The 15,456-nt window shown below is 44.5% G+C and overlaps 1 protein-coding gene across 1 annotated transcript in view; it reads left to right on the top strand.

Moving 5' to 3' along the window:
- LOC112254462 (plexin-A2-like) overlaps positions 1-15,456 on the top strand; it is a 59,398-nt gene that overhangs the window by 13,334 nt on the left and 30,608 nt on the right. Inside the window, exons 2-3 of the mRNA XM_024427079.2 lie at positions 4,831-6,174; positions 7,344-7,526. Of these exons, the coding sequence (XP_024282847.1) occupies positions 4,954-6,174; positions 7,344-7,526 (1,404 nt within the window). The 5' untranslated portion in view covers positions 4,831-4,953. The remainder of the gene's footprint in view (positions 1-4,830; positions 6,175-7,343; positions 7,527-15,456) is intronic.

Genomic DNA, 15,456 nt, shown 5'->3' with positions numbered 1-15,456 from the left:
AATTGAGAATTTCAATAAGCATTTTTCTACGGCTGGTTTCTATGCTTTCCACCTGGCTACCCCTACACCGGTCAACAGCACTGCACCAACCCACAGCAACTCACACAACCCTTCCCCATTTCTCCTTCTCCCAAATCCAGTCATCTGATGTTCTGAAAGAGCTGCAAAATCAGCTGGGCTAGATAATCTGGACCTTTTCTTTCTAAAATTATCTGCCGAAATTGTTGCAACCCCTATTACTAGCCTGTTTAACCTCTCCTTCGTGCCGTCTGAGATTCCCAAAAATTGGAAAGCAGCTGCGGTCATCCCCCTCTTCAAAGGGGAGGACACTCTTGACCCAAACTGCTACAGACCGATATCTATCCTACCCTGCCTTTCTAAGGTCTTCGAAAGCCAAGTCAACAAACAGATTACCGACCATTTCGAATCCCACCATACCTTCTCCGCTATGCAATCTGGTTTCAGAGCTGGTCATGGATGCACCTCAGCCACGCTCAAGGTCCTAAACGATATCTTAACCTCCATCGATAAGAAACAATACTGTGCAGCCGTATTCATTGACCTGGCCAAGGCTTTCGACTCTGTCAATCACCACATCCTCATCGGCAGACTTGATAGCCTTGGTTTCTCAAATGATTGCCTCGCCTGGTTGACCAACTACTTATCTGATAGAGTTCAGTGTGTCAAATCGGAGGGCTTGTTGTCCGGGCCTCTGGCAGTCTCTATGGGGGTGCCACAGGGTTCAATTCTTGGACCGACTCTCCTCTCTGTATACATCAATGATGTCGCTCTTGCTGCTGGTGAGTCTCTGATCCACCTCTACGCAGACTACACCATACTGTATATTTCTGGCCATTCTTTGGACACTGTGTTAACAACACTCCAGATGAGCTTCAATGCCATACAACTCTCCTTCCGTGGCCTCCAATTGCTTATAAATACAAGTAAAACTAAATGCATGCTCTTCAACCGATCGCTGCCTGCACCTGCCCGCCCGTCCAATATCACTACTCTGGACGGTTCTGACTTAGAATATGTGGACAACTACAAATACCTAGGTGTCTGGTTAGACTGTAAACTCTCCTTCCAGACTCACATCAAACATCTCCAATCCAAAGTTAAATCTAGAATTGGCTTCCTATTTTGCATAAAGCATCCTTCACTCATGCTGCCAAACATACCCCTGTAAAACTGACAATCCTACCGATCCTCGACTTCGGCGATGTAATTTACAAAATAGCCTCCAATACCCTAGTCAATAAATTGGATGCAGTCTATCACAGTGCCATCCGTTTTGTCACCAAAGCCCAATATACTACCCACCACTGCGACCTGTACGCTCTCGTTGGCTGGCCCTCGCTTCATACTCATCGCCAAACCCACTGGCTCCAGGTCATCTACAAGACCCTGCTAGGTAAAGTCACCCTTATCTCAGCTCGATGGTCACCATAGCAGCACCCACCTGTAGCACGCTCTGCAGCAGGTAAATCTCTCTGGTCACCCCCAAAACCAATTCTTCCTTTGGCCGCCTCTCCTTCCAGTTCTCTGCTGCCAATGACTGGAACAAACTACACAAATCTCTGAAACTGGAAACACTTATCTCCCTCACTAGCTTTAAGAACCAACCAGCTGTCAGAGCAGCTCACAGATTACTGCACCTGTACATAGCCCATCTATAATTTAGCCCAAACAACTACCTCTCCCCCTACTGTATTTATTTATTTTGCTCCTTTGCACCCCATTATTTCTATCTCTACCTTGCACATTCTTCCACTGCAAATCTACCATTCCAGTGTTTTACTTGCTACATTGTATTTACTTCGCCACCATGGCCCTTTTTTTGCCTTTGCCTCCCTTATCTCACCTCATTTGCTCACATTGTATATAGACTTATTTTTCTACTGTGTTATTGACTGTATGTTTGTTTTACTCCATGTGTAACTCTGTGTTGTTGTATGTGTCGAACTGCTTTGCTTTATCTTGGCCAGGTCGCAATTGTAAATGAGAACTTGTCTCAACTTGCCTACCTGGTTAAATAAAGGTTAAATAAAATAAATACATATCAGAATAGAAACTAGATCAGGAAAGTCTCTGAGTTAGGGATCTAAAATTTCAATCAATTCCCTGGTTTTCCAGAAAATTTTCCAACCCTGTTCAGAGTGTACATCATGCAGACGTGAGAAAGGCACTGTCAGGAGTTAGCATCTCTTGCTCTCCCTCCCAGGGGCCACAGGATTGAACTTTTATGTGGATCCTGCACAGTACAGCCTGCAAGGGCAATGACACATTTTATTTTTTATCTGGATATAGAGAATTTAGACATTTTCCTTCTAACATCCAGCCTTAAATTTGTAGCTGACATGAATTACAAACAAATAACTGCATGATGACAGGATGACAACATAACAGGGCAGCAATGCCGGTGACAGTATGTACATAGTGCATAAAACATTAAGAACACCTTCCTAATATTGAGTTGTGCCCCCTTTTGCCCTCAGAACAGCCTCAATTTGTTGGGGCATGGATATCTCCAAGGTGTCTAACGCGTTTCACAGTGATGCTGGCCAATGTTGACTCCAATGCTTCCCAAAGTTGTGTCAAGATGGCTGGATGTCCTTGGTGGACCAATCTTGATACACATGGGAAACTGTTGAACCTGAAAAACCCAACAGCATTGCAGTTCTTGACACAAACCGGTGCACCTGGCACCTACTACCATACCTCATTCAAAGATACTTACATCTTTTGTCTTGCCCATTGACACTCTGAATGGCACACATACACAATCCATGTCGCAATTGTCTCAAGGCTTAAAAATTCGATTTGGATTTAACAATTGACAAGGAATCATAGCGTTCACCTGGATTCACCTGGTCAGTCTGCCATGGAAAGAGCAGGTGTGCCTAATGTTTTGTACACCAGTGTATAATTGTCATCAGTTTGAGAGTGAGTATATAATAGGATATGTGTTGTATGTGGTAGAGAACAGGGAGAGAATGCACAGAGTGTCTGCCTGCCAAAGGGACAAGAGGAAACAGGGACACTCCAGTGATTTCCCCCCTGACGTCTTTGAGGCAGGGACAGATGGAGAGGAGATGCTGGAGTGGAGCTGGAGAAAACCCAGACACCACCGTGTCAGTCCTCCACTCCTGTCTGTCCTCTCCATCCCTGGCTCCTACACAACACACCCTGCCGGACACCCTGTTAGTAGTAGCAATGGAGTGCAGCCATGGCCACTGCTGTCCACTGTGAGGACACAAATTACAATTTTTATTTAAACTTTATTCTAAACAGGAAGTCTCATTGAGCTAAATTATCTATTTTCCTATCTTAAGGGGACCTGGGACAGAGAAATAAGGCAATTGTCTCCAAGCTAAAGGCTTTGAGCTGGTCAGGGGCTTCCGTACCATTCCACTGGGAAGTTGAATGTTTTGTGAAGCAGTGAGGCTACAGTAGAGAGCTATTGGTCTGGCATCAGACAGGACAGAGCATGTGGTGTGTGGCAGCAACACAGCCTTAGAGAGACAGCTTGGCTAAGTCTCTAGAGCTGCTGGGACTCAGACAAAAGAAGCGGGTGCACGCAGATGTGGGCTCCTAATTTACAGTCCTCTCCTCCGCGCATGGCACTTTTATTACTACTATAATGGACTGGGATGAAGTGAGTGCATGTATGAAGCCAACAATTCTACCTCATTGTGATCAATGTTCCCTACCGTAGATTAATAAGGAGTCATATAAAAAAGGTAGAAGTGCAATTTGTTCTCCAGGTCCAAATTTACTAACCAGGTTATCTCATCGGTGTGAGATTTTTATTTATTTAGACAGATGCAAACTCAAAGCATACAGCACATGATGAATAGATTGTGAAAAGAAAGAAAGTCATGAATAAAGATTTTTTTTTACAAGGCTTTCACTCTCCTTTCTCTAATCCACTCATCCATCCACTCATCCATCCACTCATCCATCCATCCATCCATTCCATGCAGTATTCTAGGGCCATTGTTTGTCCCCTGGTTGAAGTAAAATATGCTAATGAAGTTAAAAGGGGAAATGAAAGGGTTGATGCTGTCCGACTCTGAATCCTTAATGATTCACCGCCAAAAGGCCTGATTAATTTAGGAATGTCAGACGTCCTGGAAAGAGTGATTAATTCCTGGAGGATTTAACCATTTAGGAGAACAAGAGGGAGGGAAGGAAAGAAAACAGGCAGCTGGAAATATGTAAGCATAATTAATACATTTGGATCCTATTTAATTAGCTGTCTAAACAGTATGTAAAGCACAGAGTCACTGTTTGTCACTGCTTTGTTGAAGTAATAGGCTACAGACCTCCCTGGTCGTCACAGAGAGATAATGAACCCCTGCAGATAGGGAAAGCAGAGAGACCTCTCCTGCTAATCTGGCACTCTGTATTGATTGCAATGGGGATGGAGATCTACACTGCTCCTGTGAAGTGATTACTGGAATTACATGTTCTGTTGATGTATGTTGTGTCTGAGAAAGCAGAGTGGGAGAGAACAACAATGGTGAAACCATTTCAAGATGGTATTTATCAGTGTGATTTTGTTCTGTCTCTGGCCTGTATCTCTTCTTAGACCTGTCTTTTATAATGGAAAACTCTTGTCACCGTAAAATGTCAACCTAGTAAAATTGGAGGGAGGTTATTCATATATTTATTTGAACCAAAACCTTATATGAATAAAACTCTATTTTATGAGTCCTTGCTAAAGATTTATGAAAGGTTTATTATAACGCCTTTGATTTGTTTCTAAACCATTCAAAGTATTCTAGGTCATCAAGACTAAACCAAACCATTTATTTTCTCTTTCAGGATAATGTGAAGACCATTGTTGCGGATATCAACTAGAGTGCAGCCTGACTGAGAACAGTCTTATTCATTCCTACCCTACAGCACTAGATATTTAGTCTGGACTTGCCATCTCTTAGAAGACCTATGGGGATGGGGATGTGTTTGGATATAGGATGCATTTACAGCGGAAGTACTAAGGGGCAGTCATGGTCCCTGACGCGGTGGCTGTTGGTCTTGATGCCCATCTCCCTAGCAATGGGCCAAGGCCAGTCCCAGTCCCTCAACACCTTCAAGTCAGAGAGAAGGGAATGGACCCTGAACCACCTGATTGTGCACAAGACCACTGGCGCTCTCTATGTTGGTGCTGTGAACCGGATTTACAAGCTATCTGCCAACCTGACCCTCCTGGTCTCCCATGACACAGGACCTGAGTACGACAACAAGGCCTGCTACCCTCCTCTTATAGTGCAGCCCTGCTCTGAGCCCCTGGCCTCCACTGACAACATCAACAAACTGTTGCTCATAGACTACTCCCACAACCGCCTGCTGGCCTGCGGCAGCCTCTACCAAGGCGTCTGTAAGCTAATGCGACAGGACGACCTGTTTATCCTGGTGGAGCCCACCCACAAGAAAGAGCACTACCTCTCCAGTGTCAACCAAACAGGCACCATGTATGGGGTCATCGTGCCCTCTTCACAGGGCCAGGACGGCACCCTGTTCATCGGCACAGCCGTGGGTGGGAAGCAGGACTACTTCCCTACCATCTCCAGTCGTAAGCTGCCCCGTGACCCAGAGTCATCTGCCATGCTGGACTACGAGCTCCACACTGACTTTGTATCCTCTCTCATTAAGATCCCCTCTGACACGCTAGCTCTGGTCCCGCGCTTTGACATCTACTACATATACGGCTTTGCCAGCGGGAACTTTGTCTACTTTCTGACCGTGCAGCCAGAAACCCCAGAGAATGGGATGCCTGCTGGCAGTTCCCCAGGTGACCTGTTCTACACAAGCCGCATCATACGCCTCTGTAAAGGGGACAGGAAGTTCCACTCTTATGTGTCACTGCCAGTGGGCTGTGTACACAAGGGAGAGGAGTATCAACTCCTACAGGGCGCCCACCTGTCCAAGGCAGGGAAAGTACTGGCCAGGTCCCTCAACATCAGTGCCCAGGATGACGTCCTCTTTGCTGTGTTCACCAAGGGCCAGAAGCAGTACCACGAGCCCCTGGACAACTCAGCCCTGTGTATCTTTACCATACGAGACATTAACGCCCGCATCAAAGAGCGCCTGCAATCCTGCTACCAGGGAGAGGGCAACCTGGAACTACATTGGCTACTGGGAAAGGATGTGCAGTGCACCAAGGCGGTAGGTACCTGTAGCTACCTGAAGAGGGCTTTGCAACCAGTCCCTTCATTAGCATCCAGCAAGCCAGGGGCTGACCAGCACTGGCTCCTCTGATGACACATTATTCAGACAGTGAAGGTGACAGGTTAGATAATTGAATATTTAAAGCTTTTTGATTACCCCACAGCCTTGATTACACCAACAGTAGTTGATAGGCCCCAAGGTAGCCAAAATCCAGTTACAGAGTCCCATTCAACGTTTTTATATTCCACAAGAGCAACAGAAAAGTAAGTGGGGGAGATTCATTTATAATTCTAATCAGAGGAGTTTTATATGCGGCTTTTATACCATTCAGAGGTTTAGGCTCTTCCTGCGTGGCGCAGTGGTCAGAGCAGCACGCTTCTCTTCCGAGCATCATGAGTTAGCGCCAGTGCTGGGTTATTTATTTGTATTTTTTTGGTGAGTGCAGAGGAAGGCGTTCTCAGGACCGTTTCAAACGTCCAAAATTGAAGTCAGCCTTCTCTCTCTATGTTTCTCTCTCTGTCTCCCTTTTTCTGTTATTCAGTATGATAGGAGTATCTCAACATTCAGAAAAACAGGTAACAAGGACATCCATCAAGGTTGTTATTCAGCAACTCTCACACAACCACCCATTTCGACAATAGTCACATACTGCCTCTTACCCCCATCATCACTGTTCCAGTGCAGAAGAAAGAAGAGATTCTCTCGAGAGGTGCAAGAAATTAAAGTACAAATGTGTTGCCCTAAAAAGTGAGATTTCTATTCTGCCTGACAGGCCATTAGTGGAGGTTTGAGGTGGGTTGTGCTAGATGTACTGTAGCAGGACTGCTTAGCTTTCGAGCCTCTTTGATGCTAAATCAAAAGCTGACATCTCTGGGGCTGTGTGTTTGTGTGATGTCAGATCTAGCGATTTAAAATCACAGAAACCGGCACCAAATACATAGTGTTTTCATGTTTGCCAAGAGCAATTAAAATGATCAACAAACACACTCTCCTGGCATTGTTGACAAATTTAACAGCCCCAATATCTTTTGAAGTCGCTAACTTTGAATACCATGGTAACAAATGTGAAGATTATTACAGTAGAAGATTATTACACCTTCTCTTGCTCTCTGTCGTCTCACCCGTCTCACCCATCTCTCCCTGTCTTTCCCCATCCCTCTCTGCAGCCTGTGCCTATCGATGATCACTTCTGTGGGCTGGACATCAACCAGCCCCTGGGGGGCTCCCAGCTGGTATCTGGCCTGACTGTGTACACTGAGACCAGGGACAGGCTGACCTCGGTCATCTCTTACGTCTATAACGGCTACAGCGTGGCCTTCCTTGGCACCAGGAGTGGCAGACTGAAGAAGGTAAGCATGGGTAATACACTGACAGATATAACAGGGGGATTCTTTCTCCACAGTCACGTACAGTAAGCAGCCAACAGTTAGAGACCAATGAGGATTTATCAACAGGAAAAATAAATCAACAGCCAAGACTAGCAATATCATAGATTATAGCCCCCTGGGTTTAATCGCTATGCAAGAGGCACAAATCAATTTTGACAGTATTTAGTTTCTTCAAGAGTCTCTCTTGATTTAGGCCTCCCGAGTGGCGCAGTGGTCTAAGGCACTGCATTGAAGTGCTAGAGGCGTCACTACAGACCCTGGTTAATTCCCAGGCTGTGTCACAACTGACTGTGTTCAGTAGTCCCATAGGGTGGCGCACAATTGGCCCTGCAACATCTGGGTTAGGGGAGGGTTTGGCCAGGGGGGTAAGGCTGTCATTGTAAATATGAATTTGTTCTTAACTGACTTGCCTAGTTAAATTAAGGTTCAATAAATAAATAAAATATATATAACTGTATTGACATAAATCAAGATAGGGAAAGATTATTGTATGGATGAATGGGAACATTGTGACATTAGCCAGTGGGCACAGTGTCAGCCTGTCTGGCACACATGCAGGGTGGACTTGGAGCAGAGGCTCACATAACTAGACAATAACTCCTCTGCTTTCTCTTCCCTCAGTGTGTGTGTGTGTGTGTGTGTGTATGTAAGGACAGGGTTTATCATTACACTGACATGATGCAGACTCCATAGTTCCCCCATGGAACATCATGTCTGCACTCCTATTCCATCATTCCAAATGGTCACAGAGAGTGGAAGTGGGGCATGACAATAAATGCCATTAGGAGATCAGTCAGGCAACAATGCCATTGGAAAGGGCAGGCTGAGCACACTGGAAGGTCAGGGGTCAGAAGGTCAAATGAATAAGCAACACTCTCACCGTCCAGCATCTAGGGATATCACACCCAGCAACACCCATTTCCAACCCCACTTCACATGTCTTTTATCAACAGATTAGATATGTCTGTATGTTTGTTGTTGGAGTGTGGTCTTCTTGGATAATTTCCTTCTAGATTGGATTATGTTGTTCCATTGTTTAGCCTACTGTGTTTTCCTGGCTCAAACTCAACACCAATGCCGAGTATGCCAGTAATCCACCTGTGTGCCACCAGTGACAGTAAGGCTCCATTCTAATAAGATTAAATGGTATAATGCAGATTAAATAGTGTCAGCAGGTTATGGCTTACTTTGACATAGTTATTCACTTACCAAGAAGAGGGCATTGACCTCTGTAATATAGGTGTTGCATGGCAAATCACGAGAAGGACATGAATGCATCCAATATTCTTCTCAGTGGTTAGCTATAATCACTTAGTAGTATTTCCTTTGGATTAATATGATAAGCACACAGCTCTCATGAATGATCTCAAGTGCAGATACTGCATTCATTATAGCTTTTTGAGAACTGACCAAGTGAGGACACTTTCCAATGTGTATGTACTAAATTACTTGAGCTTTTCAAAGACAGCTTCAGAGTGGAAAGGAAATATTTGGTAATTGAAGTGATTAGAGGAGAATCTCAGACAGGAAGATGGGGACTGGCAATGAAGGTGTGTTTGAGTCTCTATTGAAAATATTTTCATAACGGCATGCTTTGAACAGTAGCCTCAGTAAAGATATCTTCACAGCAGATAGACAGTTCACCACAAATTATATTCTAAATAGCAAGAGACAACATTCACGTTTAGATCCACAACATCTCAAATACAAACAAAAATGATTATTATAATAATACAAAAAATATATATAGTAACACAAGGAATAAATACTCAATGAGCAACGATGGCTTGGCTATGTGCATGGGGTGGCAGTACTTTGTCAATGTGCAGGGGTACAAGGTAATTGAAGTAGATATGTACATATAGGTAGGGGTAAAGTGACTAGGCAACAGGATAGATAATAGACAGTAGTAGCAGCGTATGTGATGAGTGTGGAAGTGTTTACGTGTGTGTGTGTGGCGAATGTGTGCTTGTGTGTACATGTAATGTGTGAGTGAGTGTGTGTGTATGTGTTGGAGTGTCAATATGTGTGAGTGTGTGGGGAGAGTCCAGTGTGTGTGTATGTGTTGGAGTGTCAGTGTGTGTGAGAGTGTGGGGAGAGTCCAGTGTGTGTGTATGTGTTGGAGTGTCAATATGTGTGAGTGTGTGGGGAGAGTCCAGTGTGTGTGTATGTGTTGGAGTGTCAGTGTGTGTGAGTGTGTGGGGAGAGTCCAGTGTGTGTGTATGTGTTGGAGTGTCAATATGTGTGAGTGTGTGGGGAGAGTCCAGTGTGTGTGTATGTGTTGGAGTGTCAGTGTGTGTGAGAGTGTGGGGAGAGTCCAGTGTGTGCATAGAGTCAAAAATAAAATGCAGATAGTCTGGGTAGCTATTTGGTTAACTATACACTAACTATTTAGCAGACGTATGGCTTGGGGGTAGAGCTGTTCGAGAGCCCTTTGGTCCCAGACTTAGCGCTCCGGTACTGTTTGCCATGTGGTAGCAGAGAGAACAGCCTAAAACTTGAGTGGCAATTTTTAGGGTCTTCCTCTGACAGCGCCTGGTATAGAGGTCCTGGATGGCAGAAAGCTTGGCCCGAGTGATGTACTGGGCCGTACGCGCCAGCATCTCTAGTGCCTTGCGGTCAGATGCCGAGCAGTTGCAATACCAAGCTGTGATGCAGACAGTCAGGATGCTCTTAATGCAACTGTAGATCTTTTTGAGGATCTGAGGGCCCATGCCATATCTTTTCAGCTTCCTGAGGGTGAAGAGGTGTTGTCGTGCACTCTTCACGACTATGTCGGTGTGTTTGGACCATGCTGGCTTGCTTCTGAAGCTAAGCAGGGTTGGTCCTGGTCAGTCCCTGGATGGGAGACCAGATGCTGCTGGAAGTGGTGTTGGAGGGCCAGTAGGAGGCACCCTTTCCTCTGGTCCCAAAAAAATATCCCAATGCCCCAGGGCAGTGATTGGGGACATTGGCTTGTGTAGGGTGCTGTCTTTCGGATGGGACGTTAAATGGGTGTCCTGACTCTCTGTGGTCACTAAAGATCCCATGGCACTTATTGTAAGAGTTGGCCTTCATACCACTTAATCATCCCCAGCTTCCAATGGGCTCATTCATCCTCACCTCTCCCCTGTAACTATTCCCCAGGTCGTTGCTGTAAATGAAAATGTGTTCTCAGTCAACTTACCTGGTAAAATAACAGATAAATAAAAACATTAAGCGATTTGGACACCGAAGGACCTGAATGGGGGCATGTTTGGCCCTCCATTTCCTATAGTCCACAATAAGCTCCTTTGTCTAGCCCACATTGAGGGAGAGGTTGTTGTCCTGGCACCACTCTGCCAGGTCTCTGAGCTCCCTATAGGCTTATCATCATTGGTGATCAGGCACCACCGTTGTGTCATTGTCAAACTTGATGATGGTGTCGTGGGTGGCCAGCCAGTCATTGGTGAACAGGGAGTACAGGAGGAAGACTAAGCACGCACCCCTGAGGGGCCCCGAATGGAGGGCACTATGGTGTTTAACGCTGAGCTGTAGTCTATGAACAGCATTCTCACATACTGTAGGTGTTTCTTTTGTCCAGGTGGGAAAGGGCAGTGTGGAGTGCAATAGAGATTGCGTCATCTGTGAATCTGTTTGGGAGGTATGCGAATTGGAGAGGGTCCAGGGTGTCTGGGAGGATGGTGTTGATGTGAGCCATGACCAGCATTTCATGGCTACAGATGTGAGTGCTATGGGGTGGTCGTCATTGAGACAGGTTTCCTTGGCATTCTTCAGCACAGGGACTATGGTAGTCAGCTTGAAACATGTAGGTATTACAGACTGGGTTGAAAATGTCAGTGAAGACACTTGCCAGCTGGTCAGTGCATGCTCTGAGTACACGTCCTGGTAATCCGTCTGGCCCTGTGGTGTTGTGAATGTTAACCTGTTTTAAGGTCTTACAACACATGGGCTATGGAGAGCGTTATCACACAGTTGTCCGGAACAGTACTCTCATGCATGATAGAAGGGCAGCTATGTCCATATATCCTCTGTTTCTGCTTGCATTTCTGAGTTCTGCTTGCATTAGGACACTGAAACATGTACTGCACTTAGTACACACCCATGAGCATGCAGGCTAAGACATGCACACGTGCAAAAATACACGCACACGCGCACACACACACACACACACACACACACACACACACACACACACACACACACACACACACACACACACACACACAACACACAGGATGCATCCGTTAAATAGCAGTTAAGAAAATTAAGTCCAGATGAGTGCCTGAATCGCCCCACCAAAACAAAAGAAATGGAGGAGGGGTTAAAGAGGAGGACAGGAACAAGAGAACAGGAAGCAGGGCCCTGAACGAGAACCCAAAAGCTCTTAAGGGAAAACACAGAGACCTAGATGAGTCTGTGGTCATGTCGTAGAAATGGTGTTATGGGGGCTTGGAAGCTAGCCACAATGTAGAATGTTAAGTTCAGGGAAAAACTCAGGGATCATTCAGCAAACCTCATACCTTTGGGCCAACACTGACACACACGCTGTATGTTTTTTTTCTTTATCAGACGAGCCCTCTCACACAGCACATGCGTACGCACGTACGCACAGCATACACACACACAAACACAATTAGAGTGCAGTAAGCCTAGTAAGTAATCATCTTTGGCAATTGCATTTGTTAACATACAGCTTGTTCAATGTCAGGGATCAATACAGCTCTCTTAGTAGCAGTGATGAGATGTCTGACTGATTAGAGCAGGTGTGTAACACAGACCTCCACCTCACTAAACACTAAGCACTACAGCACCATCCTGTCTTAACAGGACAGACACACGCTCCTCCTCATCAGCATTCAGCCAAAGTCATGATGGATACGGGTTAATCAATGTCCACTCCAGTCTGTCAGCTAGAATTTGCCAAAACACAGCCGTTCAACCCTGAAGGTTACCAGACGTACTGGCTTTATCTCACTGTATTTTCAGTCAGTTAGAAAGAGTTGCTTGGAAAATATCATGAATTTTTGTTGCTAGTGTCCCTACTACCATACTGTATCTGGCAAAGGAATAAGGGACACTGGGTGGATACTAGACTAAAACTTATAGGCTAGCTGAAGAGATTGCTCCCAGTCTATTATCCATATGTTAGGATACACTAAACCCACTTTGCCCATGCTAGTCACATCTGGTCACATTTAGTGGGAATGGCAGGCCAACGACATGTACGGTAAACTGATCACCTTTGACACAAACCTCCAGGGAAATGGAAAACTATAGGAACATTTATGTACAGAAATGTGTACCTCTTCTAGAACCCTTTTAAATTGATTCATTGATCATAATAATCTCATAATCAATCCTGCATGTTAATTGTTAAAGGAGGAGAAATTAGAAAGATGTGACTCGGGGTAGCTGTCTTGCAACTTTCAAACTACCCAATTAGGCAATTTTTTTAATGACATCTTAGCCTTAGGTTTTGTGTTTTTTGTTTTAAGGATGGAAGCACAGACCAACAACCAATGAAAATAAGCTGAAAAAAGCAGCAAACCATGCCAATAGAGCTGGGGGGGGGGGGAACAGGTTGTTTTCATAACTAAGATTTATGTGGGATCATATGAAATTCCAATAGTTATTTGGGTTATTTGACTTTCTTGTTTGTATCCAATGTTGGTCTCTAAGGGGGTTAAGATTCATTTCCTCCATCAGTATCAGAAAGGAAAACACACCATTGTAGGTATAAATATGATTCAGGAGTGAAAAGCATTTCCTCTTATAGGTGAGTTTGGACATTTAAAGGGATAGCTCACCCAAATTAGAAAATGACACATTGGTTTCCTTACCCTGTAAACAGTCTATGGACAAGGTATGACAGCAATCTATGATTTGGTTTAGTTTCCCTGGCAGTAACTGGGGCTGTTTCCAAATGCTAACATTTTAGTGACTATAAGTGACTTTGGTGAGCTTCACATGATTCTTGAAAAATGCTAACATCGGTGCCATGACTTGAATGGGATTTGTGCCACAAATGCTAAAAAGTTAGTATTTGGAAACAGTGCCAGGTAAACTAAACTATTTCTCTGAGTGAAACAAAATGTGGGAGGGGCCTCATTATCATATTTGCCAGCATGCTTTGTTGAAAGTTGATTCTTAGAATAGTTTGTTTCAATACCTTTGTTTCTGCATGCACATTGATTGATTCGTTGATCTTATACTATACAAAGATAAATAAATAAAACGTTTCTAAACTAATCCAATTTGTAAGGGGTTTGATTGATCGCACCTGTTACTGAGATGGTTATTCCAGTTTAGATTGTTTTTAAATCCTTCACCATAGCAGTCATTCTGAATGCAGGTTGTGAGTGATACAATATTCCAATTGTTGGATTTTCTCCCTCTGGCTGGATTCTAATAGGAATTACTAATCACTTCACAAACCAGCATATTATGACTTGAAAGTCTGATGTGGCCCATGAGCCAGTATTTTCAGACCACAATGGTGAGGATAACTAAGCCATAACTAAAGGCCTTATCAAATGTATAATATATGGTCATAAACGGTTCATTTAAATGCATCCATTTACTGTAGATAGACACTTGGTGAAGGCATTAGGACTAAAAGTTATTGAATGCAGCAATCATGTCTGTCACTAACAAACACAGCCACTTTGAAAAGTGTTAGTTTTTACACTGTGGGTGTTAAATTCTGATCTCAAATTTGCTGTGTGTCCTTCTATCCAGTAAAATCAACAGCACACAAAGAGAGAGCGAACATCTTTGTGTGCACATACAGTAAGAGCCTTGAAATTAAATTATTTGTGGTTTGCGGTTCATATGTTCTGTTGACAAAACATTTTCTTCATTAGATGACTAAGGTTGATAGGACAGCAGTCATCGGTTGATCCTTGTGAACTAGCCACTTTTCGTCATGTACATTACTTCTACCACAAACTCTGGCTGAACTAGGACAGCTTCTAGAAACTGTGCACATGTCAGCAGCTACCAGCAGGCTCATTATAAAACCAGTGAAAGGCTCCTTCTCTCATTACGGACTGTGGGCTTAAATACAGATTGAAGACATGTTGTAGTTCCACAGGGCCAGAGCCCGTGGCAAACCTGTTTTAGATTATAAACCCATGTATAAATGGATTGAAATCAAACTCTGGGCTGGTCAAAAGGTCAACATTTCATCTGAGCTCATGAATTGGACCCTGTCCACCATGGTGGCCCCTGGTCAACCTCCTAATGCCCTGCTAAATATCTCTATGGACAATTTAGGATTTATTTACGATAACATTTTGCTAAGGGAACGCATACAAGCTTTGGTTTCTATTTATGAAATATGGAGTGTGGGAAATGGAATGGAAGCCGACTCCGCTTTGTGTGGGATTGTGGTAAGAGAGTCCGAGGGTGAGGGGGAAGACAGGGAAGGGGGGCAGGGATCCACTAAATAGACGAGAAGTTAAAGAGAACAACTTTCTAATGAGTGACTGGTTAGGAGGTTGAACGTGACAAATCAATGGTGGACAGAGCTGGTTAAATGAGAAACGGAGCAAAGTGGACACCGTGATCCTCTGGTGATCCTGCTGAGAGAATCCCCTGACTGTGGGGCTGCTTGACAGGCGTTGGTCTGTTTGTCCCAGAGGGATTGTCCTGTAGGATTCTCCCATCTCAGCCCAAGAGATGTTTTTCTCTGTACTCCCCTTTGTTTTTGGTGGGGAGCCCAGCTTGGAGGAGAGAACTTCTGACTGGAAGGTGGAAGGGTTGATTGATTGGTGCAGTTTTGGAGCCCAGGGGATCCAATCATGCAATCCGTTTGTATTGATTGCTGCTGTGTCTATTGAGAGAGCATTGTGAGTCTGCCAGTGACTGTGTGTACTGGCCTGGCACGCAGGGAGATTTGCTGCAGTCC

The sequence above is a fragment of the Oncorhynchus tshawytscha genome, linkage group LG07 (assembly GCF_018296145.1).
Source record: "Oncorhynchus tshawytscha isolate Ot180627B linkage group LG07, Otsh_v2.0, whole genome shotgun sequence".
Classification (NCBI taxonomy): Eukaryota; Metazoa; Chordata; class Actinopteri; order Salmoniformes; family Salmonidae; genus Oncorhynchus; species Oncorhynchus tshawytscha.
Note: the sequence above shows the minus strand (reverse complement) of the source record. Positions and strands in the feature narration are given on the sequence as shown.